This window comes from Plenodomus lingam, assembly GCF_022343315.1.
Source record: "Plenodomus lingam strain CAN1 chromosome Unknown contig_6, whole genome shotgun sequence".
NCBI classification, from domain to species: domain Eukaryota; kingdom Fungi; phylum Ascomycota; class Dothideomycetes; order Pleosporales; family Leptosphaeriaceae; genus Plenodomus; species Plenodomus lingam.
In genome coordinates this window covers 1,130,575-1,158,503 of record NW_027093966.1, presented here as the reverse complement: position 1 = coordinate 1,158,503, position 27,929 = coordinate 1,130,575, and the positions used below count along the sequence as shown (strand labels likewise).

General features: G+C 52.5%; 15 protein-coding genes across 15 annotated transcripts; 10 read left to right on the top strand and 5 right to left on the bottom strand.

Moving 5' to 3' along the window:
- Positions 1-34: 34 nt before the first annotated feature.
- IAQ61_009622 (uncharacterized protein) lies at positions 35-1,981 on the top strand (the record flags this gene model as incomplete). The annotated part of the gene is made up of 1 exon (XM_003837936.2): positions 35-1,981. The coding sequence occupies one exon, from the start codon at positions 35-37 to the stop codon at positions 1,979-1,981; it is 1,947 nt and encodes a 648-aa protein (XP_003837984.2).
- Positions 1,982-2,628: 647 nt separating this feature from the next.
- Positions 2,629-5,548, top strand: IAQ61_009621 (uncharacterized protein; the record flags this gene model as incomplete). The annotated part of the gene is made up of 6 exons (XM_066098464.1): positions 2,629-4,155; positions 4,178-4,348; positions 4,409-4,496; positions 4,588-4,841; positions 4,891-5,380; positions 5,433-5,548. Coding segments are annotated over 6 exons (2,646 nt in total), but the record flags the coding sequence as incomplete, so codon positions are not given.
- Positions 5,549-6,136: 588 nt separating this feature from the next.
- Positions 6,137-6,886, bottom strand: IAQ61_009620 (uncharacterized protein; the record flags this gene model as incomplete). The annotated part of the gene is made up of 1 exon (XM_003837938.2): positions 6,137-6,886. The coding sequence occupies one exon, from the start codon at positions 6,884-6,886 to the stop codon at positions 6,137-6,139; it is 750 nt and encodes a 249-aa protein (XP_003837986.2).
- Positions 6,885-7,298, top strand: IAQ61_009619 (uncharacterized protein; the record flags this gene model as incomplete). The annotated part of the gene is made up of 2 exons (XM_066098463.1): positions 6,885-6,938; positions 7,038-7,298. The coding sequence occupies 2 exons, from the start codon at positions 6,885-6,887 to the stop codon at positions 7,296-7,298; spliced, it is 315 nt and encodes a 104-aa protein (XP_065951622.1).
- Positions 7,299-7,427: 129 nt separating this feature from the next.
- Positions 7,428-7,917, top strand: IAQ61_009618 (uncharacterized protein; the record flags this gene model as incomplete). The annotated part of the gene is made up of 4 exons (XM_003837939.1): positions 7,428-7,569; positions 7,626-7,657; positions 7,713-7,776; positions 7,826-7,917. 4 exons carry the CDS (start codon positions 7,428-7,430, stop codon positions 7,915-7,917), a joined length of 330 nt encoding a protein of 109 aa, XP_003837987.1.
- Positions 7,918-8,250: 333 nt separating this feature from the next.
- On the top strand, positions 8,251-9,096 carry IAQ61_009617 (uncharacterized protein; the record flags this gene model as incomplete). The annotated part of the gene is made up of 1 exon (XM_003837940.1): positions 8,251-9,096. One exon carries the CDS (start codon positions 8,251-8,253, stop codon positions 9,094-9,096), a length of 846 nt encoding a protein of 281 aa, XP_003837988.1.
- A 961-nt stretch (positions 9,097-10,057) lies between these two features.
- IAQ61_009616 (uncharacterized protein) lies at positions 10,058-11,830 on the bottom strand (the record flags this gene model as incomplete). The annotated part of the gene is made up of 4 exons (XM_003837941.2): positions 10,058-10,490; positions 10,554-11,076; positions 11,132-11,420; positions 11,477-11,830. The coding sequence occupies 4 exons, from the start codon at positions 11,828-11,830 to the stop codon at positions 10,058-10,060; spliced, it is 1,599 nt and encodes a 532-aa protein (XP_003837989.2).
- Positions 11,831-12,542: 712 nt separating this feature from the next.
- IAQ61_009615 (uncharacterized protein) lies at positions 12,543-12,800 on the bottom strand (the record flags this gene model as incomplete). Its single annotated transcript, XM_066098462.1, has 1 exon — positions 12,543-12,800. One exon carries the CDS (start codon positions 12,798-12,800, stop codon positions 12,543-12,545), a length of 258 nt encoding a protein of 85 aa, XP_065951621.1.
- Positions 12,801-13,205: 405 nt separating this feature from the next.
- IAQ61_009614 (uncharacterized protein) lies at positions 13,206-14,342 on the top strand (the record flags this gene model as incomplete). Its single annotated transcript, XM_003837942.1, has 1 exon — positions 13,206-14,342. One exon carries the CDS (start codon positions 13,206-13,208, stop codon positions 14,340-14,342), a length of 1,137 nt encoding a protein of 378 aa, XP_003837990.1.
- Positions 14,343-14,769: 427 nt separating this feature from the next.
- Positions 14,770-15,480, bottom strand: IAQ61_009613 (uncharacterized protein; the record flags this gene model as incomplete). The annotated part of the gene is made up of 1 exon (XM_003837943.1): positions 14,770-15,480. One exon carries the CDS (start codon positions 15,478-15,480, stop codon positions 14,770-14,772), a length of 711 nt encoding a protein of 236 aa, XP_003837991.1.
- Positions 15,481-16,258: 778 nt separating this feature from the next.
- IAQ61_009612 (uncharacterized protein) lies at positions 16,259-16,525 on the bottom strand (the record flags this gene model as incomplete). Its single annotated transcript, XM_066098461.1, has 1 exon — positions 16,259-16,525. One exon carries the CDS (start codon positions 16,523-16,525, stop codon positions 16,259-16,261), a length of 267 nt encoding a protein of 88 aa, XP_065951620.1.
- On the top strand, positions 16,524-18,632 carry HSP90 (heat shock protein 90; the record flags this gene model as incomplete). Its single annotated transcript, XM_003837944.1, has 1 exon — positions 16,524-18,632. One exon carries the CDS (start codon positions 16,524-16,526, stop codon positions 18,630-18,632), a length of 2,109 nt encoding a protein of 702 aa, XP_003837992.1.
- A 473-nt stretch (positions 18,633-19,105) lies between these two features.
- Positions 19,106-21,159, top strand: IAQ61_009610 (uncharacterized protein). Its single transcript, XM_066098460.1, has 5 exons — positions 19,106-19,412; positions 19,464-19,991; positions 20,040-20,417; positions 20,483-20,690; positions 20,757-21,159. Exons 1-5 carry the CDS (start codon positions 19,367-19,369, stop codon positions 20,836-20,838), a joined length of 1,242 nt encoding a protein of 413 aa, XP_065951619.1. The 5' UTR covers positions 19,106-19,366; the 3' UTR covers positions 20,839-21,159.
- Positions 21,160-22,030: 871 nt separating this feature from the next.
- IAQ61_009609 (uncharacterized protein) lies at positions 22,031-25,045 on the top strand (the record flags this gene model as incomplete). The annotated part of the gene is made up of 7 exons (XM_066098459.1): positions 22,031-22,155; positions 22,209-22,272; positions 22,450-22,652; positions 23,015-23,625; positions 23,648-23,988; positions 24,084-24,133; positions 24,434-25,045. The coding sequence occupies exons 1-7, from the start codon at positions 22,039-22,041 to the stop codon at positions 25,043-25,045; spliced, it is 1,998 nt and encodes a 665-aa protein (XP_065951618.1). The 5' UTR covers positions 22,031-22,038.
- Positions 25,046-25,099: 54 nt separating this feature from the next.
- Positions 25,100-27,469, top strand: IAQ61_009608 (uncharacterized protein; the record flags this gene model as incomplete). The annotated part of the gene is made up of 1 exon (XM_003837948.2): positions 25,100-27,469. The coding sequence occupies one exon, from the start codon at positions 25,100-25,102 to the stop codon at positions 27,467-27,469; it is 2,370 nt and encodes a 789-aa protein (XP_003837996.1).
- Between the last annotated feature and the right edge of the window lie 460 nt (positions 27,470-27,929).

Sequence of the window (27,929 nt, the reverse complement as noted above, 5' to 3'; positions counted from 1 at the left end):
CAGCGCTTGATGTTCAACGATTGTAGGCCCCACCATGTCCTTGTTTGGAGGAGAAAGTGCACCTACTACTACAGATGGATCCTCCGAGTCAGAAATTCTCGAGTCGCATGCAAATGATCGATCGTCTCCGCCTATCGCCGTCACTGCCAATCCACAAAGCACGCATAACTCTAGCATCTTGATCGACTCTGATGCCTCTGATGAAATTTACAGCGATGAGGAGGTACAATCTGACAATGAGTCCATTTCTCGACCGAATCGCTTCACAGGACAATCTCAAACATGGAAGGGCTACACAGCAGCGGACCGTCAAATAGCAGCATCTTTAGAGCGTATACAAAACTCGGATCTAGCAGCTCATCTCTATAATGCGCATGCTCTCAAGTGTCGCGTGCGAAGACCCATCGAAGAACTTGCTGAACTGAAAAGTTGGCAGAGTAGGGACGTCTGGTTGCGAACGGGGAAGAATTTGCAAAATACAGATGCTGCAGGCTTGGCGCAGACTGAGTTGGTGCCATCAAGAGACTGGACAGCCTGGCCGTTGCCTCCAGAAGATCATGTCCCATTGCAAGATGGTGCAGTAGCTGGACAGGGTCTTGGAGCGCCACACGAATGGAGCATTGGCGGTGAATACAATCAAGACGCGGGCCGCGAGCTGCGAGATGAGATGCTAGCGGTCTTCCTACGAATAGCAAAAGAGAACTGGAATGCCAGAGACACAGATGAGGAGGAGGTACCCAACAAAGAGCGCAACAGCTTATCTCGGAGCAGATCACAGTCAAAAAACCGCCGATCCAGCCTATCGCAACGTTCGGCGTCAGGAGACGATACAAAGATGAAGAACCGAGATGAGGAGGAGGCTGACGAAGAGAACGAAGAAGTTCGAGATGACGTCGAAAATGAAACATCAGGAAAGAAGCGCGGTAGAAAAGTCCAAATGGAGACCCTGAAAAAGCCCACATTCCTTGCAGACGACGAGATAGCATACAGATTGTTGCAGCCCTCCATCAACTCGATGCTGATCAAATTAGACGAGCTCGCAATAGCCATTCAGCGCACGCGCCTGAACCACTTTGCACAAGGCGAACCTGGTGACAGATCGTCTCAGAGTGACTTCAACTCAGCTACTGAGTCAGCTGGAAAAGAGTCCGATGTATCAGTGAGGGGACTATCGAGGAGACAGACAAGCAGGTATACGCGGAGTAGAACGCCATCACGGGCAGCATCGCCACGTAAGGGTGACACAATGGCGAAAGTTGCGACCAGCAGATCAGGATCTCCAGAAGGAACAGACTACGATTCGGTCATGGGTGACACATCCGACACAGACAAGTCTGCAAAATCACACGTACGAAAACGAGCGAGATCTGCGAGTACCGCATCTGCGGGCAGTGAGACCGCCATCCGCGACAGAGCAAGAGCTGGGCTCATTGACTGGAGTGAGGTCCTCGGACTCGCAGCTGTGAAAGGCTGGGATGAGCGAGCTCTTGCGCGTACAGCCCAACGGTGTGCAAATCTGTTCGGCGAAAGTATGTCTTTCATGCCCTTTGACGCAGATGCAGTACCACAAGCGCTCCCGGAGCCGGTGACATTCTCGCCCGCCACAATACCTGCTCCAAATGTGCCCTCCGTTTTGGGGTCGTCTTCGGGTAAGCGCCCTTTTTTCCAGGTTGGCACATTACGATGTCCTCATGAGGATTGTTATGGCCATGCCAAAGATTTCGCCTTACCGTATCGTGTCGTCGAACACTGTATTCGAGTGCATGGATATGACCCACGTACTAATATTAATGATAATGAAACAAGGACACTAGGAGGAGTGCAAATAGATGGATTTCTTCAGCCTGTGACAGTAAAGCCGGGTTGGTTAGGTCATGGGAGGATGAAGGCCGGCAAGACGAGCAAAAAGCAGAAGCGGGAAAGGGATGAAGAGTCAGCAGATGCAGATGCGGTGGATGCTGTCGAGACTGTCGAGGTCTAGGCACAGAAGCACGCAATGAATAATACAAAAGAAGGGAATAGTTTCAAAGAGCACCATTGTTGCGTGTTGTTCAATGTTCGTGAAATGAATGATGTGTAGTACTTTAGCATTGATACGATACCTAGGACGCAGATTTCTAGTTGCTGGCTATGTATCTTCTACAACGATTGACACACATACGATGTACCTAGATGCTGTAGCCCTTGGCGTCAAGTGGGACTCTTTGAGTGGATGGTGACCTCGGCGCGACACAGAAAATGCGGACGGCATGCAGCGGGAGCCACTTTTAGCGCATGATGTCGCGTCCTTAGCGCGAACCGGTCATCATGCAAAACACGCGGTCACCCCATTGGCTATCGGCGCGATAACAGCCACACATATTCTGATGATTCTTCGACGACGACTCAATGCTTGCCACGGTGTATATTGGGGTGATATCTTATTTTCCGGGTCGCTTAAGCTGTTGCGTCAATTGTAAGCACTTTCCTATTTTCTTTTCATCCAAGGAAATGGGCGCAAATCCGTCCCCCTTGTGTGGGTACCTGCATAGGGAGAAGTGAGGACTCGCTTGGAGATCCAGACTCTCACTCACCTCTCCACTTGCATGGCCGCCAGTCGGTTGACTTGTACATGATGACTGATTCTAGGGATGCAACCTCAGTAACAACTGCACACACATGTCTGCGCCGAGGTCGGACGGAGTCTTGGGGATTAGGCCAAAGAAAAGGAGGTTTGAAGGCACAGAAGACGACTACAGTCACATAAGACGGGGACCAAACGGGACACCAACGGCAGCCGACAGTCGTACGAGACAGACAACGAGCCCGTACGACTTGCCTCAGGGCACACAATACAACCCAGTAGAGCTGGAGTCGAGTCCAGAGCCGGAGCCCGAAGCGACTAAATCGAGAAGAACAATAGCAACGACAAGTCCAGTACAGCCATCGCACACGGGACATAGATCAGCGGGACTGGTCATGCAGAAGGTTGACAGCTCGGTGCGGAAGCCAAAATATTATGCCGTTGCTGGTGGACATGCGCCGGGCGTTTACACAGAATGGACCGATGTGGAGCGGCAGATCAAAGGCTTCTCTGGCGCAAAACAACAAAAATTCTCTACCGAGGCGCAAGCGTTGGAATATCTGGACCAGCACAGGAGTCTTGTACAAACATCGTTGAATCGCCAGAACGCCTACCGGGAACCGCCTCCGATAGCGCCTGCAACATGCCTTGAGCCTACTTGGGGAACAAGTTATTCATATCCTGCACCCTCATTTCAACCACCTCAATTTCCTCATTCCACGAGTCATTTGGTGCAATACCAGACTGGACTGAACACAGAGTACACTTATCCTGCACCCTCATTTCAACCACCTCAGTTTCCTCATTCCACGAGTCATTTGGTGCAATACCAGACTGGACTAAACACAGAGTACACTTATCCTGCGCCCGGATTGCCACCATCTCAGATCTTCCAATCCACTAGCCACTTGGTGCCAAACCAAACCGGAATGGACGCAGAATACATCTATCCTGCACCCGCATTGCCGCCGTCTCAGATCCCCCACTTCAAGAGCCAATTGTTGCCATACCAACATGGGATGAACACAGACTACACCTCTACATCAACGCACCTCCAACCCTTACAAGCACTGAATCCTGCAAGTCTACCAGCACCTCCAGGACAGAATCCTGAACCTGATCATGAGCTTACATTGAGTCCTGAACAGCAGCAAGTGGTGGATCTCATACTCCAGGGCCACAATGTATTTTACACTGGCTCAGCTGGTTGTGGCAAGAGCACCATACTAAAAGCTTTTGTCAAGAAGATGGAAGTTCAGCATAAACGCGTGAAGATTGTGGCGCCCACAAATCTAGCAGCCCTGAATGTGAACGGCCAAACGACATGGAATTATGCTGGATGGACACCCGATAGCATGAAGAAGCCGTTGGATAAGTTGATGCAAGCTGCTCATGGAAAAGAAGTCTGGGAGCGTTTCAACAGTACGGATGTGCTCGTCCTTGACGAGGTCAGCATGGTGGAGAATCTTATGTTTGAACGCTTGAACCAGATCATGAAGGCGTCCATTGGAGAGATGAAGGGTGGAGGCGCATTCGGTGGTGTTCAGGTCATTGTGACGGGAGATGCAAGTCCCAATGACCACGCTATTCAAGTCCACACGCTGACTACAATAGTTCTGTCAACTTGCACCCGTCAAGCCCTTCAAGCACTGCATTGGGTGTGGCTGGGAGCTTATTCCCGACAACAAATTTGCCCCGAAAGAGCACCGTTGCGAAAATAGACGGTGTAACAGAGATGTCTTCTACGATATTGACAAGTGGGCGTTCCGCAGCGATGCGTGGCAGGTACGTGACCGCCGAAAGATTTTGTATTGGTGCATTGGCCAATTGTCCTAATATCAACAGGAATGTAATTTCAAGCATATCAATTTGACGGAAATCCACCGCCAGCATGACAAGATGTTCATCAGCATATTACAGAGAATCCGAACAGGTACGTTCTCTGGGAAGTCGTAGCCACGCAGTCTCGTTTCCTTTTTCTGGAACAGAAGCTGTAGGTAGGGGACTGTGCTGACATGTAGCAGATGGCGTCATCTTGCCGAATCATGCGCGAGTCCTTCTCAATCATACATCCGAGACTAAAGATGCAATCAAATTGTTCTCCACCCGTGATGATGTCGACCGAACAAACAACGAAAACATCAACAAGCTCGCGGCCGCACCTCACCGCTACAAATGTGTCGACCATTTCGAATGGAGGGAGCACCATCGGGACGACAAGTCATTGCAGAAGAACACGAGACTTGCCGAAGATGACAATGGCACGCTCCATGCACTGGTAAGTGGATAAGCAATCTAGATTATGCTAGGCTAATTCCCTGCCATAGAAAGAACACCGGTATGAAGTCTTTGTACAACTAAAAGAAGGCATGCGCGTGGTGCTCCAGACAAACCTTGAGCCTAGTGCTGGTCTCGTAAACGGCTCACAAGGCTCCATTATTGGCTTTGAGTTATATGATCCACTGAAGCTCCCACGCAAAGCTGAAAATAGGGATGCTGGGGCGAAGTTGCCCACCGCACCGCTCAGAGGCATACACGCCAAGTACTCTGAGCACCAGATCAAAGCATTCGTAGCAGTGAATAAAAATCAGCCGTGGCCTATTGTGAAATTTGATAACGGATTAACGAGGACCATATATGCCGACTGTACGGCCAACGAGCTAGGAAATGATGAGCCCTACAGTTTGCTCTCACGGACGCAGATCCCCTTGATGGCCGGATACGCTATCACTGTGCATAAGTCACAGGGCATGACATTGGATCGTGTGATTGTTGATCTTGGCAGGGCATTTGAGCCGAGTCAGATATATGTTGCTCGTAGGTTTAAGAGTGTGTTGCGAATGATGACAAGGTACTAACTTTCTGGAAGTCAGTAGAGCTCGATCACTCAAGGGCTTGAAAGTCGTTGCGCTCCCACAACGCAACTTGGGTGGGGCTAACGCACAAGTCAAAGAGTTCTTTGCGAAGTACCTCAGCAAGAAATGAGGACAGCACTTGTGCCACAAGGCCTTTGAATGACGACTTGTCCAAGCAAGAACCCAGAGTTGTCGATGTTACCGAGCGAAGTACATGAACCACCACCTTTCAAGAGAGAAGCTGTACATGAAGCAGTCATAACTGCGATTTTGGATATGCGTCATAGAATATGTCTTGGTTACGACCGCAGTTCGCTCTGCTGAACGGAAGCGGAATCCATCTCAAACTCGCGACGCCCCACGCCGTCAGTAATACGGGGGGTACCACCACCCTATTCTGACTTTCGGATCAGGCCTTCACCTGGCTTCACACGTTGTGCCCATTCAGTCCAACTACCATCGTAAATCCGCCTTTGCTGGGTGGGAAAGCCAGCTTCGTTGAGTGCAACATCGACAATCGCCGCTGTAACACCACTACCGCAACTACTCACGATAGGCTTGGAAGGGTCGACGCCTTTTGTTTTGAAGACCGCTTTGAGTTCAGAAGCTGGTAGAATGGTCTTGTCTTTTGGGTCAAGAAGATCGGTAAAGGGAACCGAAATGGAATGCGGTATGTGTCCGGAAGATAACTCTGCGAAGATTAGCTGGTTAATCCTGGCTATGGATCACGCGAGTAGAACGTACCTTCTCTAGGCTCTGGATCAGTGCCCTTCCACCGTCCCAAGCTCCGTGCATCCAGAATTTGAACCTCCTCGGCGCCCTCCTTACCCTGCTCCTTCGCGATGTCCCGCACCTCTTCGAACGCGGTCACCCTGCTGGCCTCTAATTCAGGGACTGGATAATCAACTGGAGACACTTTCTCGGGCTCGCCGCTTTCTGTCGGATACCCTTCCTCAACCCATTTGCGAAAGTTGTTTAGTACATGTACATTGGGATGTCCAAAGACCTGCAACGTCCAGCCTACTCTCGGTGCGGAGATGATACCCATCTCCTTGCTGTCATATACGACGACGCTATCCTCTCTTCGTATACCCAGTTTTCTCATTGCGTCGGCGAACAGCTCGGGTGGAGGCAACATGTGCGGATATGGCGAATGTGGATCTTTGACAGCATCGAGATCGAAGAAGCGTGCATGCGGTATGCGTTGCGCAACGTAGGTATCGTAGCCATTTCGTCCATCATTGGGGAGAAACCACGAGGCGCATAGAGGGATGACTCTCGGCGCTGTGGAGAGTTTGCTGTATACATTTTTCTGCAATGCCGAATTGAGATCAGCCGGCGAGACTAGGTATGTGTCAAGCGTGTAGTGAGACGACATTGCACGCCTGCCACGGCCAGCAACGGGCAATCGCAGAGTTGAGGCGAACGGTGCTGGGCGCAGAGAACAGTGGGATCTTGACAGGAACATGGCGGATGCAGTGGATGTTCACGGCTCGTTAGTTCGGGCAGAAGAGAGCGAGGTTCGGACGGAGCTTGCAGATCAAGGGCGAGGGAGAAGGGAAGCTTCGCTGATTATGTGAGCTCAGTACCCAAACTGAGGGGCTCCAGCCAGGGTTCAGCGAAATGCGGGGAAACCGCTCAATGCATCTAGATTGTTTCCAATGGCCAACTGTTTGCTACTGTGCTGGATTCTTAATGGCCATCGTATCATTGTCAAAATCTTGTGGATGTTCAAAGTCGTGTCACGTTGCCGGAATGTGCCTACGAGCAGCTGTAGAGGCGATATCGCAGTTGGTGGTGGTGTCAGGGCTCACGCTTCGTCTTCCGACCGTGTGGAGGTTCCCCGAGCTTCTTCAAGCTTAAGCATGGACCCTCATTGACCGTAGCGCGTCGCCGCCCTTGTCACCGCCACGCGATTCTGCCGTGTCCCGCCATACTGTTTGTTTTCGATTCATCATCCTATCCACGCGAAACACAAACCTTATAAACTTGGCGCTTTGACAGACACGATGAAGGTCACTATTCGCGAGTGGAATGCAGTCGCCGCTTGGCGATGGGATCTACCCGAAGACGACGTCTGTGGTATTTGCCGAAATCCGTACGATAGTACTTGCTCCAAGTGCAAGTTCCCTGGCGACGAGTGTCCGCTGCGTAAGTTTTTTGATCGCTGGATATTGTCTGAAAGTTACTGACGACATAACATGCAGTTTTGGGCGAATGCAACCATTCCTTCCACATGGTATGTCAAGACCTGATAACCTGACGAAGACCGCGGACTAATGTCATGGCGGCAGCACTGCATTTTTTCATGGCTCAAGCAGGAGAGCTCACAGGAGAAGTGTCCTATGTGTCGGCAACGTGAGTATAGCTTCGCTATGCTTCTGAGTGCTGTTGACAAAGTTTCTAGCTTTCAAGTCCAAAAGTCAGGATGCGTCAAACACGCCTGCAGCCATTGAAGGTCGCCCTCAAACACAAGAACCTAGTTCTAGCCCAGCATGAATTCTTACCCTTGACACTCATCTCTCATCGCCTATGACCTAGAGGGATGCTAGAGGCATGAGCATGTCAGGCAACTAGGCCTCAAGAGTCAAGACCAGGCCGTCAAAGCTGAGGCTACGTTGAGATTTGTTGGTTATTACGGCTGGCGCATGGATGATACCCTTGGAGTTCGATTTTCTCGCTCAATCAATTGGTTCTCTTACATGGTCTCCTCCGAAACATTAAGCCTTCACATGCCGATATGCACGGACCCACTTTTTTATCGATAGACCTCACCTAGGCTCTAGCAGCTCACTAGCTTCCATCTTCCAGCCTTCCGCCAACTCTCTTACAATGTCCACAAACCCAGATGTAACGGGAGATGCTCGAGAATTACACAGCGCACAATCACCACGTTCCAACCCTCTAGAACAATTTGAAGATACCCACGAAACTGAATACTATGCGCCACAGCAGCAGGACGACGCGCCTGATGAGGAAGACATACCATACCTGGAGCCTAGCTCTGAACAAACACTCCTGCCACCACCAAACTTCAAACCCTTCTTCACACTAGTAGAAGATACCGTTTCAGGAGAGCACTACCACCCCTATGTCCATTACCTTTTTGCTGATGACGACCCGATCGTTGTGACTGCTGCATCGATGCGCAGTCTGGGACTAGACGAAACAAAGTACCTACCGCGAGATGCAGAAGAGGAGGAAGAGCGACAGCGGCTACGAGACATCGAAGGTGTGGATGAGCAAGATTTACCCTTTGACTCTCCGCTCCCGCCACCAATAGCCGGCGTCAAGGAGCATTACCTCATTATAGACGTCGGAGCCGACGGACGCACAATCGAAGATGCACAATCACTCTCCTCAGCATGGCAGATTACAAACACTGACGTTCGCATCGCACCTTCGTTCGACGAGAGCTCGCCGGATCAAGGCTTCATGCTGCGAGTCGAAGGCGTCGAGTTGCCGAGGAAGACAAAGGGCAAGGGCAAAGGGCAAGCTGGGCAGGATAAATTGAAAGAGGCAAGGGATCAGAGTCAGGGCGATATTTTCGCAGCTTTGCATGGCTTGGTTCAAGGCATCGAGCGTGGGCTGGAGACGGCTGGCAAGATATCCGGCGTTGCTCCAAAGCAGGCGGAGGAAGTTGCGCCACCCGATGATCTACAGAGCGAGGGTGGATGAGCTTGAAGTTGAATTATTTTGGTATCGAATATCGGTGGGTCTGGCAACGAGAGCGCCCTTAAAGCACTGTGTCTTACATATCATGAATAACACTAGTGACCGTTGCTCACGATCACTCAACACCTTTCAGATTAAAGAGATTTTGAAGCCCTTTCTGCCCAAATCAAATAACGTATGAATTACTCATCAGAAGAAATTGAGAACAAACCACGCATCTCACTTGTACCCGGTAAGCAAGCACCACCATCTACGAAGCCATCGGCAGCGAGAAAGTAAACCCACGTAAAGTATCTAGCGTGGGTGGAAAGGAGTTCATTTCACCCTCTTCCCCCGACCCAACACTTTCGCACTCCCACATAGTCTTTGGATCAGTCTCGGTCTCTAATCCATATATAAACGTGAGATGGGCGGGAGGGGGGGGGGATGTTGTCCTTGTATAGTCGATACATCTCATGATTTGCAACATGTTGCGATATCACCACGATGTACAATATTTAGTGAGTATATATCTGGAAATGCGGGGAAGATTGCTTCTGGGTTGGGCGAACTTGTATAGAAATTTCACGTTGATATGGATTGCTTGTGTGGAGATGAGATATCGGTAGGGTTGACGGAATGCTTTGTAGGAGAGCGTGGTTGTGTCCTAAAAGGGATATTTGGCACGGGCTTGGGATACTACAAGGCTGGCTGGCTGCCTGGCACGCTGAAAAGAAGTGTTGAAGTCTTTTCAACGTAGATAGAAGCGAGAGAAGAGAAGCAAAGCACGCATTCAGGGCACTGTGGGAAATTCAAGTGAAGAAACAGACCGCTTGGATTCAAGTGTCGTCTTTGTATAAATATGTTACAAAGATCGTTGTGCCGCGTACGAGGACGAACCACGCATCGCATAGCCGCAACAACAGAAAAACCCACTTTCGTTATCATTACTACATAGCCACCACCGATGCGGGTCCAGCTCCGTCTAATAAACATAACGGAAGTTGGGATTTTCCTTATCTGTAAGATCGTCGAATCCATGGGTTGCATCCGTCTCCTTGCCAAACTCGCGGTCCTTGCGCCTGTTGCGGAGCGTGAGGTTGAAGCGGAGGAAGGCGATGACGAAGAGGAGTGCGGAGTAGCAGCCGAGATGGATGGCGAGGGACTTGAGGTAGCGGGGGTCGCCGTCGAAGAAGACCTTCGGGCCGGTGGCGTTGCCGGCGCACCAGGCGAAGAAGTTCATGGTGATGCAGACGGATTTCTTGGTCTGGCCACCGACATTACGGGTGAGCATACTCATACCAAGACCCTGAGCAGCCCAGAAGGTGAAGACGATCCAGTAGCTGATGAGGAGACCGGCGCGAGTGGCGTCGTTTGTGTTTTTGACCGTCATGATGATGATGGTTCCAACGAAGGCGCTGGGCAAAGCATTAGTATTTGTGGTGGTGCAAAATGAAAAGTGCATCTTTGGCAAAACTTACGGAATCATGAAGACGGCCATGGTGAGCAGATTCTGCTTGGTCTTCTTGACCAACCAGGCAGAGCCCATGAGAGTGGCAATGATGACGACACCGAGAACCATGGCGAGGAGCTGGGTCTGGAGGACAGTGAAGCCGAGACCCTTGATGATGATGTTGTAGAAAGCACCAAGACCGGAGGTGGGGAGCGTAGTGAAGAATTGGATACCCATGTAGCAGTAGGTCTGGGGGTCGAGAAGAGCCTCCTTGAACTGGTAGGCACGGAACTTCTTGTTCTGAAGACCAGTCTGGTTGGAACGAACGCGCTCGACCATGAGCTTCTTGTCGGCTTCGGAGAAGCACTTGGCACGCATAGGGCTGTCAGGGAGTCTGATGATAACCCAAATACCCCAGAGGAAGGAGATCAAGCCATAGGCGATGAAGATGGCTTGCCATGACCGGATGGGAGCAGTGCCGCCTTGGCTGGGGTGCTTGATCATGGAGAAGCCATAGGCCAGGAGACCACCGACAATTTGCTGCATACCGTCTGTGATCGATTGTTAGTCTGTGACGCCGTGACCATCTCGCTGATCAGCACTTACTCATCATGTACCAGTACGTCACGATTTGAGCCTGTTCATCACGCTTGTACCAAATCGAGGTCATGACCAGGAAAGCAGGCTGGCAAACCGCTTCGAAGATACCGAGCAGAGTTCGCACGGTGACAAGAGCGGGGAAGCTGAAGCAGAGCGCATGGCAGCAGAGGACAAGACTCCATGCGAGAATGTTGGCTCCGAGGTATTTGGCGACAGGGACACGTTGGATGATCCAGTTGGTTGGGTATTCGACGACGAGCACAGCAAGGTAGATACAGGTCGTGAGCCATCCAAACTGTACGGTGATTAGTAAGCGGTCAATAGCAGGACCTTGTCAGCCTCGTCACTCACTGTCTGGTTCGACTGGAGAACTGGGATATCCTCTCGAATTCCCATGATCGATGTAGCGGACATGGTGCCCTTGTCGAGCGCCTGCAAAAAGTAGGTGACAACCATGATGGGGAGCACACGGCGGTCGATCAGCTTCTTCAAGCGAGCATCCTCCTCAGGCGAGATGTGAACGGCAACCGCATCGGCATACTTTGCGACTTCGTTGTCAATACGGTCGTAGTTGACATGGTCTTTCTTCTCGTCTTCGGCAGACAGGACACGCTCGACCTGGCTGATGTCCTTCTTCTGGTCGTAGTCGGTGGTGGCGTGCGGTGTCGAGTTGACACCGTCGGCACTGGCTCGATTGGCGGCCATTGTGAAGAGCTTCCGTGGGCTGGCGATGGGAGGAAGAAAGTGGGAGGGATGCAGACAAATCCCCAGGACTCACAACAAGAAGCAAAGAGCGGAGCGCTCGACCAGATATTTCTACCTGGCTTAGATTGCCCCCGTCCGAGTGTCCCCAGGCCTTCCCCGGTCCAATCTCTACCCCATGCGGGCGCGGACCCCGGTCGATTGTGGACAGGCTGGGTACTCCGCAAACCTGGGTCGTGAGGCCATGCGACTCGCGACTCGTCAACTCAGGTCGGTCGGGAGAAGGCTGCATTGGAGCTAGTGCGCACAGTACCTAGAGTATGCAATACAGTAGAGTATGGAGAATCAGCTTAGGTTCCCCACACCGTCTACCGTAGTAGGAATGCAGCGTTAAAGTGGGCGCCAATATCGCTTGCCGAGTCGCTAGGCCGTGTCGTTTGGGCTGGTCGTCCAGACATTACAGACTGTGGGGGTGCGGAGTCGTAGGATCACCAGGCACGCACGAACAAGCAGGGTTTGCCACGGGCTTGGCTCCTTACCAACAACAGCAACTGCTCGGCGCAATACAGACCGACGGCGCACGCTGATAGGACTTGATGTTTCTAGTCGTCGGCTGCATGTGAAGGAATAAGCTCGTGTGAGAAACTGGGGACGGGCAGGCAGAAAGGCCACCAACCGTAAGACACTGCTGCTCTTTGACACCCGCGGCGGCGAGTCAGGCCACCAGCTTCTTCCCCTTCGCCGGTGCTGGGTATGCTGGGTATCCGACTCTTCCAAGCGACCAGGCGGCCTCTGTCTGTGTTGCGTCGGTGTAGTGGTCAACGAACATCGGTGGAGTGCCGCGCGAGCACCGCAGGGGTTCATGTTTCTGGAACCTCATCCAAGGCCTTGGTGTTGATGTCGACTCTCGCCGCAGAGAGCCGCGGTTCCAGGAACCCAACCTTTGGAGCGAAGTCCACGTGGAGATTGGCATCTGTGTCGGTATAGGAGGAGACGAAATCGGTGCAGCAGGGCACGAACAGGCCCAACATGGTGAAGACTTGCCTCGGGCCCGATTCCTCTAGGTCAAGGGAATCAATGCAATGCATCCCCGGACCAGGACTCGTCCCCAGTTTTTGACACCCCGCTCAAACAACGCGTGACGCCGTGTAGAGGTGTTATACCCACTTGCTGAGCTACGCGTGAGACAAGGTTTTTTTTTCCCCTGCTCCTCCAACTCTTCTCATTCTGTCTGTCTTCTTCCCACCTTGCACTCTTCTTCTTTTCTTCCCTTTCTCTCCAGTTTGGGAACCAAAAAAGGACGTTCGGCAAGCTTCGCCCACTCCAAGTGAAGATATACCCCACCATCCCAAGGAACATCTTAGAGGACGCGTCCAAAATGTCGACCCTCACAATCCACGGCCTCAAAAAAGAGGACATCGATTCCAAAATCCTGCTCCTCACACACAACCTCATCAACATCCACGACACAACCGGCGAGTTCTTGCTCAAACTCGATGATGGCCGCATAATCGACACCAAAGGTTGGGACGGTTGGGAGTGGACCCACGGCATCGGTCTCTACGGCCTATGGCACTACTACACACTGACGGGCAGCACCGCCACCCTCGACATAATGAAGGGCTGGTTCGACAAGCAGCTGGCCAAAGGCACCACCAAGAACATCAACACCATGAGCCCATTTCTCACACTCGCCTATCTGTATGAGGAAACGGGCAACAAGACCTTTGTGCCCTGGCTAGACACATGGGCAGAATGGGTGATGCACGGCCTGCCCCGCACAAAATTTGGCGGCTTCCAGCACGAAACTTACAACTCGTTCAACAAGGATGAATTGTGGGATGACACGCTGATGATGAGTGCGCTGCCGCTTGCCAAGATCGGGCTCACGCTCAACCGCCCCGAGTACGTGGAAGAGGCCAAGAGGCAGTTTATGCTGCACTGCCAGTACCTGTTCGACACATCCACCGGCCTCTTCTACCACGGCTGGAAGTGGGAGGAGAAGGACGGACTGGAGGTGGGACACAACTTTGCCAAGGCGAGATGGGCGCGGGGTAACTCGTGGCTTACGATTGCGATTCCCGACTTCATCGAGCTGTTGGATCTCAAGGAGAGTGATCCGCTGAGGCAATTCTTGATCGGCATCCTCGAGTCGCAGTGCAAGGCCTTGGTCAAGCTGCAGGCAGAAAATGGCATGTGGCGCACATTGCTTGATATCCCCGTGTCAGAGGGCTCGTATGAAGAGGCGTCTGCGACCGCCGGCTTCGCGTACGGCATGTTGAAGGCGTGCAGGAAACGGTATATCAGCGGGGACGTGTACTTGGAGTCTGCGGTCAAGGCTATCAAGGCCGTCATGGGCAAGATCAACCCAGAGGGCGAGCTGCTGGAGGTCAGCTTTGGAACCGCGATGGGCCATGACTTGAAGCATTACAAGGATATTGCTCTAACCAGTATGCCGTATGGGCAGGCTATGGCCATTATGGCTTTGGGCGAGTTTATGAGGACGTTCATCTAGATGAGTTTGAAAGCAATGAATACAAGTAAATCTATATCATCTGTGGCGTTCAATTTGACATGTATTCATACGTTTACAACAAACTCCTGCACAACTCTATCCGGTCTCGACTGTGTGGGCAAACACTGTATCGGAAATATTAACGCGGCTAGGGGTGATTGCTAAAAGCAGGCCAGCGCCGAGCTTAAGTGATCTTACTTAAAGACTCTTGGAAGTAACTTGCACGTGGAATTAACAACATTACCAAACTTTAACGACACGTCCATTATCTATTGACGAATCCTCAATCAAGTACCTCTTTAGAGGAAACCCTTCCTTGGGATAGAACAAAAGGGGCTGTGCAAAACAGACCACATACTTTTCACGACTATACGTCTGGTTGTTGAGTGCGACCGGGAACAGACATGGCCAGTGTCAATTGGAGCTGCTAGCGGTCATCATTGACAATGTCTGAATCGTCCTCCCACTCGAGGATTTTCCAGTGCTGCTGTCCATTTTCTTCGTGATATGAGAATTGCTCTCTGTGAAAAATGTTCTGTACAGTGACTTGTTTCACATGTGTGAGCTCGGATATCTTCTCGGCCAGTCTGCCTTCTTGCATTATCCTCGTTCGCCTACCTTCAGTCGTGTTGATGAACGGCAAATCGAGCACGAATGTGACCGAGTCGAGCAGTCGAAGTCCACGAATGACACATAGTCGGTCTGGGCTCACTTGATCAGGATCTTCGGGGTTCTGGTCAAGGTGCAATGGGTCGATGTAGTTCACATTGCCGTCCTGGATTCGAAAGGCGATGTGCTTGATTTGCTCACGAATCTTTTTTTCCAGATTGCAGACGCGTTGAGTGTAGTCGCCCGGGCGTTCAGCGACAGCTTTTGGATTCCAGTTGATACAGTGCACAATTCTTCCAAAGCACGTCTCACGAGCCTCGTCGTCAAATTGATGGCTGACAAGGCGCGCCTGCGCAAGCTCTGAAGAAGCAGGCACAGCAGCCGTGACGTCGTCACTGGGTGGAATGGGTGAATCGCCGAAAATGAAGTCGTACACTCTGTCGCGGAGCTCGAGAGGCATATGAAACATGGGCGATTGCTGAACTGCTGGACTGAGTGGGGCAACGCATGTAGCGGGAGTGGTTGCCATGGCTTGTGCTTTACGATGGACCGGCAAGGGACGGCGGGTACAGGCAGTAGATCAGGTACAGTAGCGATGGGGTGCGGTTGGCTAGGTGAATGGCAAACGATATGAGCGGGCACAATAGTTGTGAATGCTCTAGAAAAGGTGATCCTGTTGACGATGCGTAGGGTTATACGGTACGTACTACGCATGTGGTACCTGATATTGGAACATGCTGCGCGAGGCCGCACAAGGTCTGCTGCTGTCTCGGAATAGACAGCATGATGACAGCGTGGATTTGGCAAGTGGACGTTTCAGGGTAGGCGATCACGATGGATGTCAACAGGAATAGTATCGTACAACTGTTGGGCAAGAGCAAGCACGGGCGGCGGTAAAGAAGGGTGAAGAAGGGTGAGGAAGTCGCGGATCAGCAGAGCAGAAGGCGCGGACCAACACAAAGGAAGTCGCGGACCAGCAACTGAGGAAGTCGCGGACCAGCAACTGAGGAAGTCGCGGACCAGCAACTGAGGAAGTCGCGGACCAGCAACTGAGGAAGTCGCGGACCAGCAAACTTGCGGATAGTTGCCCAGTCTACAGTCGCGATTGTTCTCACTCACCTGCCTGGCTACAAAAGACAGAGGCGGGCGCGTGGGGCGGTGAGGCCTTGGACTGCGGACAGCCGTGCGCTGATTGGCTAGGCTGCCTCTTTCTCTGCGTTTCTGCCGCTCTGTCTAGAAGATTCTCGAGCTCCACCAAAACCTATATGAGCCTCAAAACTCAGCGCTACTTCTATGTCGTCTTTCAGTCAGATTGCTCCTTCCATTCTACACTCACCAGGCAAACCATTGTAATTGTCTTTGAGCGCACCTTCACCTTCACCTTTACGACTTTGGTAGAACATAGCAGTCCCCACTACCCCACCTAATCCGTACGTTTCCCCTCTTCCCACGCTCTCATCGACGCCAATCCACAGCACCCTACAGCATTTGCATTCTAGACGTTCCAGTGTCGGGTCTGTACTGACATTTCTATCGTTTGCAGACAAGCACGACACACAGATAAACGCCGTCATGTCTGGGGAAACTTTCGAGTTCCAGGCTGAGATCTCTCAGCTGCTCGGCCTCATCATCAACACCGTCTACTCAAACAAAGAGATCTTCCTTCGGGAACTCATCTCCAACGCCTCCGATGCCCTCGACAAGATCCGCTATGAGGCTCTTTCAGACCCTAGCAAACTCGACAGCGGCAAGGATCTCCGCATCGACATCATCCCCAACAAGGAGGCAAAGACACTTACCATCCGGGATACCGGTATTGGTATGACCAAGGCCGACCTGATCAACAACTTGGGAACCATTGCCCGCTCTGGTACCAAGCAGTTCATGGAGGCTCTGTCAGCTGGTGCTGACATCTCCATGATTGGTCAATTCGGTGTTGGTTTCTACTCTGCATACCTTGTTGCCGACCGTGTCACCGTCGTCTCCAAGAACAACGATGATGAGCAGTACATCTGGGAGTCAAGTGCCGGTGGCACCTTCAAGATCACCGAGGACACCGAGGGCGAGCAGCTCGGTCGCGGTACCAGCATCATCCTTCACCTCAAGGATGAGCAGATGGACTACCTGAACGAGAGCAAGATCAAGGAGGTTGTCAAGAAGCACTCCGAGTTCATCTCATACCCCATCTACCTACACGTTCTCAAGGAGACCGAGAAGGAGGTTGAGGACGAAGATGCCGCCGAGACCACCGAGGAGGGTGATGAGAAGAAGCCCAAGGTCGAGGAAGTTGACGACGATGAGGAAGACAAGAAGAAGAAGACCAAGAAGGTCAAGGAGTCCAAGATTGAAGAAGAAGAGCTCAACAAGACCAAGCCCATTTGGACACGCAACCCCCAGGACATCACCAATGAGGAGTACGCTTCTTTCTACAAGTCCCTGTCCAACGACTGGGAAGACCACCTTGGTGTCAAGCACTTCTCTGTTGAGGGTCAGCTCGAGTTCCGTGCCATCCTCTTTGTGCCCAAGCGCGCACCCTTCGACCTCTTCGAGACCAAGAAGACCAAGAACAACATCAAGCTCTACGTCCGCCGTGTCTTCATCACAGATGACGCCACTGACCTCATTCCTGAGTGGCTCAGTTTCGTCAAGGGTGTTGTCGACTCTGAGGATCTGCCCCTGAACCTGTCGCGTGAGACTCTTCAGCAGAACAAGATCATGAAGGTCATCCGCAAGAACATTGTCAAGAAGACACTCGAGCTCTTCAACGAGATTGCCGAGGACCGTGAGCAGTTCGAGAAGTTCTACTCTGCTTTCGGTAAGAACATCAAGCTTGGTATCCACGAGGATTCGCAGAACCGCGCCGCTCTTGCTAAGCTCCTCCGCTTCAACTCCACCAAGTCTGGCGAGGAAATGACCTCCCTCACTGACTACGTTACCCGCATGCCTGAGCACCAGAAGCAAATGTACTACATCACTGGCGAGTCCCTCAAGGCTGTGCAGAAGTCACCATTCCTCGACACTCTCAAGGAGAAGGGCTTCGAGGTTCTCTTCCTCGTTGACCCCATTGACGAGTACGCCATGACTCAGCTCAAGGAGTTCGACGGCAAGAAGCTTGTCGACATCACCAAGGACTTCGAGCTTGAGGAGACTGAGGAGGAGAAGAAGGAGCGCGAGGCTGAGGAGAAGGAGTTTGAGGGTCTTGCCAAGAGCTTGAAGACTGTTCTTGGTGACAGGGTTGAGAAGGTCGTCGTCTCACACAAGCTCGTTGGTTCACCTTGCGCCATCCGTACCGGCCAGTTCGGATGGTCAGCCAACATGGAGCGTATCATGAAGGCACAGGCTCTCCGTGACACCTCCATGAGCTCGTACATGTCTTCCAAGAAGACCTTCGAGATCTCGCCCAAGTCGCCCATCATTAAGGAACTCAAGCGCAAGGTCGAGGCCGATGGTGAGGATGACCGCACAGTCAAGTCCATCACCCTCCTTCTCTTCGAGACTTCGCTCCTTGTCTCTGGTTTCACTATTGATGAGCCCGTCCAGTATGCTGAGCGCATCCACAAGCTCGTCTCTCTTGGCCTGAACGTTGATGAGGATGTTGAGACTGAGCAGGAGGCCAAGGGCGATGCTTCAGCAGAGGCTCCCGCGGCGGCTGGCGAGAGCGCCATGGAGGAGGTTGACTAAGCGGATCGTTCATCTTTGCGGTTTCGAAAAGTCTGGTCGGCGCTCTGATATCCCTTTCATGTGTCATGGCTTTCTTTTATCTGTTTCAACCTCACTTGCATGATGACAGAGTTTAGTCTCTGGTGGCGTCTTAGAGTGGTGGCATTTCATGGTTAACGAGTAAATGGATTTCCCGGAATGAGCTCTTGGTAGATAATAATACCTCTGAGCGACTCTGAGCAAAAGTTCAGCAGTCGATTCACGAATGAATTAAGTTATAAAAAAATGATGTCCATCTATTCATATTGGTGCGATGTTCTTCTGTGTTGCTGCTGCCATATCGTGCTTGAAACCAACTGATTGATGTAAAAAACTTCTGCCGTTCCGACTGATTTACCAGCCAACCTCGAACACATCTACTCAAACATTACGCTTCTCATGAGTGCGCACGCTAAATGATATGCAGCCATGATTGTAAGCTGATAAATAACGTCAGGGTTTCAGGATTGCCCATGTAACAAATGTTCTTGCCGTACCTAAAAAACAGGATCTCCGCACTTGAGCCGTTCGTACCTCTGTCACAACAGGGATGTGACGAATGACGTATGGGCAAGACATAGGAGGCATCATGTTTGGAAGAGAGCTCTCAGCTTCCAGACACGTCGGGATCCAGATTTCTTTTGATCATCCCATTCATCTATTTGACATTACAGGCTCGCACTGAACCGTTGCGGAGCCCGCTCAATCCATCCAAAATGACGGCAGCCGATCAGCTCAAGCAGCAGAGCGCTGCGCTACAGTGTTAGTTGCGACGCAATACAGCTATGGACAGAAGCTGATTGTGGAATTTAGCAAACATAGGCGATATTTCAAAGACTGCTCAATCAACAGCGAAGAAACCAACCACGGTGACACCTACCAAGGCTAGATCTTTGACGACCAAAGCAACACCAGTGAAGAAACCAGCGGCCACTGCTTCCGAGACTCCAGATGCAGCAGTTACACCGGTCAAGAGGGTTCCAAGAAAGCTAAATGCTGGGCTTTCATCGACTGCCACCAAATCTACAACAACGCCAGCGAAAGCACCACCTGGTACATCGTCCACAGCAACCAAGCTGGCAGCCTCAAGCACATCAGCACCCAAAGTTGCATCAGCCACAACACCTGCAAAGAAAACTATCAGACCATCCTCCAAACCCACTCCCATTGCTTCCAAAAAGCCCTTACCCACAGCTGTGACGAAGAATACCTCTAGCCCTCCAGCAGCGAAGCCTGTGAGCACTGTCAAGAAGACAACCGCCAGCTCCACTCCAGCAAAGTCCTCTCAAACCTCATCATCCACTCCCTCCACAACTGTCAAAAAGGATGTGAACCCAGATGGTACCTCCCCCACCCCCCTCCACATCATCAAAGCTCATCCCGCACCAGGCCAAACCACGACTAAACCCCCTAGCACATTTAACAAGGGCATTAACACAGCAACCAGCACGCTCAACAAAACCGTCGGCGTGACTACTGGCAGCGTCAACACCGTCACCGATGCGGCAACCACGGGTGTCACTTCTACCATCGATGGCATCACCGGCGTTGCGGGCAAAGGGCTCGATAAAACACCAGCTGGGGTGGGCAAGCCGGCCAAACATGTGACCGATACTGTGGGCAAAACGGCAACGGGCACCGTCGACAATGTATACTATACAGCGGGCGCAGCAACCAAGGGCGTGCAGGGAACGGTTAGTAAGACAACGGGAGCGATTGGCAAGGGGGATGCCAAGGGCGCGGTCAAGGGCGCGAGTAGTGGTGTTGGTGAGTGTGATGAAAACCCCTTTGGTGCTGACTGTGACATTGATTATACTAATTCTTCAACGCAGGCAATACGGTGACGGGCATTGGCAAGGGCGCAGGTAAAACGGTAGGTGATGCCGTAGGAGGCGTTGGCAGTACGATTGGGGGACCGATTGGAGGCGTCGTGGACAATGTAGGCAAAGGCGCAAACAACGCCGTCACGGGTATCACCGGTGGCCTGGGCGACGGCGTCACGAAGCTGGGGAAAGGTGATGTAATTGGGGGAGTGGGAAGGTAAAGTGCTCTCCCTATTATGGCTTGTTGTAGTGCTGGGACATGTGCTTACTGACTTGTATCTAGCACGCTTGGGGGTGTAGGCAAAGGTGTCGGTGGCCTTCTTGGGGGCATTACCGGGTATGGACGGGAGGAAGAGGAGAAGTGAGTGCTGTGGTGTTGGAAGAGGAGGAGGAGGAGGAGGAGGAGGAGGAGAAGAAGAAGAGGAAGAAGAAGAGGGTTGCTTGGATCCGTGTAGGTAGATCTCACCTTTGTCTACCTGATCCAACAAAAAAGAATTCACCTCCCAATCGGATTTAGAACACAAAGTCCTCCCAACCCACAACATCCCCACAAGACACCCTTGCGTAAATACTCACAGCTAAAGGCTCCTCGTCATCACAAGGAAAAGAAAGTGCTCAGGAAAAAGAAAGACGAGCAGCACACTCTCCCTATCGCCATGCCAAATCATGCCATGCCACACCACCGTGCCAGAACAAAAGACTGGTAAAATACGAACCAAAAAAAAGAAGCGTCCCCGCCCCGCTCACCATCAGCCAAGCACCGCACATGTGAGACACGTACACAAACTCACCCAATCACCCACCGCCCCCCGCGCACCGCGTCACCACAACCCATCTGACTCGCAGTAAGCAAGCACAGCGATGACGCCAAGTGCGACGGGAAGATCGCCTGGCTCTGCTGGCATTTCGTGGTGTACGTACACGCGAGTGCTGAATGCAGCATGGTAGAGCGTGAGACTGCAGAGGGCGCGTGATGTTGGTTGCTGTGTTGGTTGCTGTGTTGGTGGGTACCCTTTATGGGAGATTAGTGTTGGTGGTTGGTTGAAGGAGGGGGTTTTAGTTGGATGTGGTAGGAATGATATGGTATATCTCGTACACGTACAGTGTTGGAGGCATCATGCGGGGTAGAGTGTTTGACAGTTTCATGTTGTATGGTGATATGGGTACTACCACGTGCGACAAATGAACCAGGAAAGCAAAAGACGGTTTGTGACTTTGTGGTGAATTCTGCGGTATTGCTATTTTCGTACCTTGCCTGTCTGTGTCTAGAGTGCGTGCTCCTTGTTAGAATGGTGCGGCGCAGCAAGGAGGCTAGTGTGGCAGTTACTCGGTAGGTAGGTAGGGTAGGTACTCTGTGTGGGAGAGGGAAGTGTAACGACGGAAGTTTCTATTGTATGTGTGTGTGTGTGTGATGGAAAGTAGAGTAGAGTAGAGTAGGTACCAGGTATGCACTGTACTGTACTGTGGTAGGACAGAGATGTGCTGCGGGGTGAACGTTGTGAGGATACACGACATACTACGCCTAAACGGTGGTGCATGCTGCACTGTATGCCTAAGCATTCTGCATGTGGTGGTACTACAGCAGCCAGCAACTCGCCCTTTTCGTGAACGAGGCGGAAGAGTTCAAGACGCGTGGGAATGACGTTACTGTGTGTTTGAGGGAGTCAGGTGTGGCGAAGTCGGTCCGTACGGTCGAGGCGGTAGAGTAGTTGTCCATCAACCTAGTAGAGTACAGGCTTCCAAGGAGGGACCAGAGCACAGAGCCACGGAGCAAGAGTCAGGGTCCATGGTTCAGCCTGGTAGGTTCGATGATGATGCAAGTTTCAAGGTTGGCAACGTCGAATGCCAAGCCATGCTGCGACACCTGGACAGGTGGAATGGAATGTTTGATGCATCTTTTTGGTCCAATGCGTAGTAGAGTAGAGTAGTGTTTGGCGCATCTGCATCTGCTCTTGCTTCCTAGTACTCTCCTCTAGGAGTACGCCTTCGTGCGGCGAGTGAGGCAAGCCATGGGAAACAGACGACGTCACGGAGCAGCTGCAAATGCAGATGGCAAGGTTTCAGTGGTTACTCTCTGCTGAGGCCATTCGTCACCGTCGCATGCGTTGCCCGGCCATTGGCAAGCTGGTCTGGTTATCGGGTGAAGGGTACCGGCAATGGGTATGGAGGGGCAGTGGGAGTGTGTTTGGAGAAGCACACGCACAGCTCTACTCTACTCTACCCCTCCTCCCATCATACCTACATACCCTATTCGGTATCTGAGTGCTGCACGAGTCGAAGGCTGCGGCGCATACAGTCATGTCATCGACACATAGCATCGCCCAACTGCCAGAGCGAGAACGAGCCCATCCGGCAAAGGCATCCTCTTCTCCATGAACCAAGCCCCATTGCACGCACGCACGCACGCACGCACGCAAGCAAGCAAGCAACTTCCCCACATATGCGGGGCACCATCCTCCCTACCGTACCTACAATGGGAACAAACAAGCTTGTGTGAAGCCGGCTGGGGCGCTTACCTGCCATTGAAACGAACGTGGCCAGGGTGGTGGCATCGCATTGGCAACGGACAGAAAGCTGGGGGAGGATGGACCCTGGTGCTCGGCGCTGTTTACGATGGGCGCGGCCAAGCATGCATGTGCGGATGGGTACAGAAGGGAATGGTGGGATCAAACGGGTAACCCGCACGCCCGCGTAATGGCGTGGGGCTTTCGTTGGTGCGTGTGTGTGTTGTCAGATGATGGATCCCGCGCTGCAGACACGACACGACGCGATGGGGGAAGTGGTCTATCTGCCTATCACAGTATCTACCTAGAGCTGGGAGAGGCGGTGAAAAGGGGGGGGGGCGGTGAGCTGCTAGCCAAAAAGAAAATACCGCACTGTGGTGCTTTGAGAGGCATGGCATGGAGCGAAGGGAGGGGGGAGAGGTGGAGAGAGGCGGAAAAGGGCGAGATGGGAGATGGCACACAAGACACTCAGTTAGTTGAGGGGGGCAACGGGCTGATGCCGCCATGTTTCGGCGATGAGAACAAGGGCTGGAAGAGAGAAGAGCAGCAGCATCGTACTATGCGCGAGCTCAGCTTGACATGCAGCGGTATGCATGACAGGTACTGGGTACTGGGAGTGTACTATAACTTTGTGTCTGTTACCCTACTGTGTGTGTTGTGTGTATGGTAGGGTGGTCACACTGGTGGTTGAAATCCATGTACATACACCCCGTTCGTTGGCCTGTTTTCTGTCCGTCGTCCCTATCGTGCATCCATCCACACACCCACGTCCATCGGCTCGGCGGCGGCGGCGGCGGCGGATCCATGAAAAGCCAATTCCAATGCTGTTGTTCTTATTGCGTCTTCGATCGACTATGCTTGTGCTGTGTGCTACGCCGCGCTGTTTCTGTTCTGGGAGCGCCTGTGCGTTGAAACCTGCTTTTCCGTGTCCAGAAGGTACTGGGCTGCCCGAGAGAAGAAAAAAAGGCCTTTCTTTGTCTCCGTCGGATGCTGACATCGAAGACGGCACTGGTCGTCGCCTTTGATTTCATTTTGTCATGAACAAGGAGCAAGGAGCAGGGCAGAAAGCATTTGTCAGACTCTTACTACTAGACTACCGCAAGTAGAGAGTATGAAGCTGCGCTGCCGTCGAAGTGCTGCAAACTCTTTTCCTAGCGTAAGCTCACCCAGTGCATTTTTGGCACCACACACACACACACACACACACACTGGCAGAGTTTGATAACATTTACCCATTGCAAAAGCCAAGCTCGCATTCGCCGGCTTTCCCGTGGCTGCAAATAAGCCCTGGAGATTAGTAACGCCCACAGGCCTGCCCAAGTGCCCACACTCCAGCCCTGCCTTGTCCAGTCTGTGCCCATCGCATGCCGAGACCCCCGACCAACACTGCACGTCAAATTCCTCCCTGCTCCTCGCTTTTCTCTCTCTCCTCCCCATCATACTCTACTAGTATCAGACCCTACACACGCGTCCTGCCACTCGTGGGCTGTCTCTCCGCGCTTCTTCTGCCCGACTTGCGCATGCGTACGCCGATCTTGCAGAAAAGCCCGCCAAGCCCTATCCTCTCTTCTTCTTCCACTTTCGGCGCCGTTTTTTTCCAGCCCTGCGCCGGTCCGTCGCCACAGCCAGCACTGCGTTGCATCATCTTCGCCAGGTACCCTTTCCCACACTGACACTGCCCCACGCCTCTGCTTTTCTGACACGTCCTCAGCCTGTTTCAATCCATTTCCGGTTCGACCATTCACTCTTCCATCATCATGTTGCTTTCCACATTATAACACACGCCTCCTCTGGGCCCCCACCCCCCGCCCATCACCGTCCATACCGAGACAGTCACTTACAGACCACCAAACAACTGCCTGCCCCTTCTTCGTCATTCGACTGTTCACTCGACTTGCACCACCACACCTCTTCTGTGCTCAACCTGCGATCTGTCTCCGGCCTTTTTCCAGCACTGCACTACACTGCGTCTTTGAATCAGACGCGCTTCCTTGGGTTGCCGTTGTTGAAGTCTATTCAAGGCGACTACTTGTACATTGCACCACTTCACGTTTCATCCCGTCGATAATCGTTGCTTTGTTCAGCTCTGAACTGCGCATTCCCTAATACCATCAATCAATATATGGCAAACGACCAGGACCACGTTGCAAAACAGAACATGGCAGGAGTCGACATTGGGCGCAACATGCCAAGCACATCATTGCCAGCCATGAGTTCAGAAGAGGAGGTGGTGGCGGACCTGGACGAGCCTCCAGAACCATCGCGCACTCCCCGGCCAGCACCTCTAGCCCCCAGAGACTCTTCTTTCGCCAAATCCAAACCTACCGTCGACCGCAAAGAGTCGCTCTTGACAAGCGCACTCAAATCAAACTCCAGCACAAGCTCGCCAATCGACGACCAGTCCGATAGAAGTCCCGTCCGCGGCATGTCATGTGTATCGACGTGCAGCAACACCAGCAGTTGCACTACGGCCGAACTGACCAGTGATGGCGGCTTTACGAGCCCGGGTACACGAACCACTACGCCTAGTCCACCACTGCCTTCGACAATGTTCCACGGTATGGGATCCACCATTCAGAAGAAGCCGTTTGAGCTTCCCATCTCGGTGAAGCTGCGAGCGGGAGATACCCTGGGGCACGTTCAGAACTCTCCACTACCTTCGAACCCTGAGAAGCAAGTGGAAGCCGCCTTGGGAAGGAAGAGATGCATCATGTTCGCTTGTGGACAGAAGGAGGAGAAGAAGACATCATCAGAAGCACCAGCTAATCCGACCCCTGGCCCCCCATCGGAAGAGCCTCCGAAGCGAGCTTGCACCATCAAGTTTGCCTGCCCAACCAAAATTTCCACAGATGCGCCCTCCAAAGAGGGTAGCTCACGCGCTCGCATGGCTAGCCCGGCGCCGTTGGCTCGTGTCAAAATGACATCTCCTAAACTGCCTTCCAAAGTTCATCGCGACTCTGATTCGACTGTGCGCAACAACTCACCCGTGAGTGTTCGCAAAGCCCCTACCGTGGATCGAACTCGCCGTTTGAGCTCCAATTCAGACCTAGCTCGCTGCGAGGCTTACCGTTTCCATGAGTTTGCAAGCTCAGAGGAAGAGATCGAAGAGTGGACACAAGAGGTCACGTGCCATCGCAATCGACTTACTGTGCAAGATACCTTGAAGATCGAAAACAACCTCCGCAAGCTAGGCGAAGAGGTTGCGGAAGAGGAGGCACTGGAGGATGACGAAGATGAGGATGATGAGGATGTCGTGGATATGGATGACGATGACGAGCTTTTGGACGATGACGATGAGGACAGCGATGCCTATAGCGACAAGACTGACGAGGGCTTTCAGACCGATGACGAGGAAGGGTTTGCTGTCTCGGATGATGAAAGTGACGCTGGCTCCGATTACAACTGGTGGGTCCCCGGGGCGTCGACTGCCGCGACATCTATTGAACATCTTGAGCAACTTCGACTCAAAGTGCATCGTACGCTTTCCGAGTCTTCCATTGGATCGTTGGAGAGCCGCGACGGACATCTTAAAATTTCAGATGTGCCTTCCAAGCGAAGAAAGTCGAGGCCTGTCAACATCCGCGTTCCGAGTCCAGAGCTACCCGACAGTACAGACTTTGTCTGTGGGACCCTAGATGAGGACAGACCTGCAGAGGCCATGTACATGGCAACTCTGGAGCGTCGACGTGCAGCCAAGCACAAGCCTACCCCTCAAGACATCGACCCCACCTTTCCGACCTCGGATCCTGAACTACCAGACGATGACGAGGATGAAGTGTCTGAAGTCGAGAATCTTGCTTCAGAGAGTGACTTCCTCCATGGCCGTATGGACCCTCTTGATGCCGACCTTCGTGGCCGTCGCAAAGCCCTTCCCGTGAAGCGCTCTCCGCTACCCTCACCAAAGCGACTCCGCTCACCACCCCCAATGAAGCGGGCTGTTCATCGTTCGCCTCCCCCGCCTACCAAGCGCAGTGCGCATCGGTCACCACCGCCTCGCAAACTGTTTGGAACCTCACCCAGACGACAACATTCGCCTCCGCCCACTCGTTTACGGTCTCCCCCGCCTACTCGTCGTGGTTCCGTCAATCCCGTGGCGATGCGTCAGCGCGGCGACATGTCGATCCGCTTTGCTGGTCTGGCGGAACGGCCTGCGCCGACGGTGTCGGCGTCGGTACCCCGAACGCCCATTACCATGAGGAACCCATTTGAACTGGACGAGGAGGAGACCAACGCTGACGACATGCCCATACGTCGGGCTATTGATATCCAGGTCGGGCTCGAGAAGAAGAGGCAACGTCGCAGAGAGCGATTGTACCGCAAGCAACATTGCAAGGCGGTTAAGGAGAAGCGGCCGGCACCAGGCCGTGGTGCCGAACGCATGCGCGAGATGGGTCTGGCTGCCCACGCGCACAAGGGAAGGACGACAGCCTTTGGACCTTTCCAGATCCCGACTGCGGCTGATCAGCAAGACATGCACGTCTTGTCTGTTTAGAGGGCAGTGGCATGTGTGGATCAGCGCCGCCGACGCATACCGGCACCTATTTACAATGTCTAGTCATCTGGACTTTGTTGGTCGCTGATCTCACTGCTTGGATCACTATCTCTTCCCTTCTCTGGCATGTTGATGTTTCTTTCCAAAGGAAACAACATGCATATTCTTCACTTTTATTATTGGATGGGCTGCTCCTCATGTACATAGCTTGCCGTGTTATTCTTTTATGGATTGTTTCTGTACAATTTGCCAGGAAGATTGGTTGGGCAATATTTATTTTCTTTGTGGCTTTTTTCTTTGGGTGGTGGTGGTACTTTTGACGGCCTCTTTTCTTGTGTTGGGGGAAAGAAGACAGCGATTCGATTAGCATTCATGGCCTCCCTTTCCAGAGAATGAAGGTCGAGCGCCCACATGGGGGAGTTGTTTTTCTTCTTCATGTTGAGCATTTGGTGGCAAATAT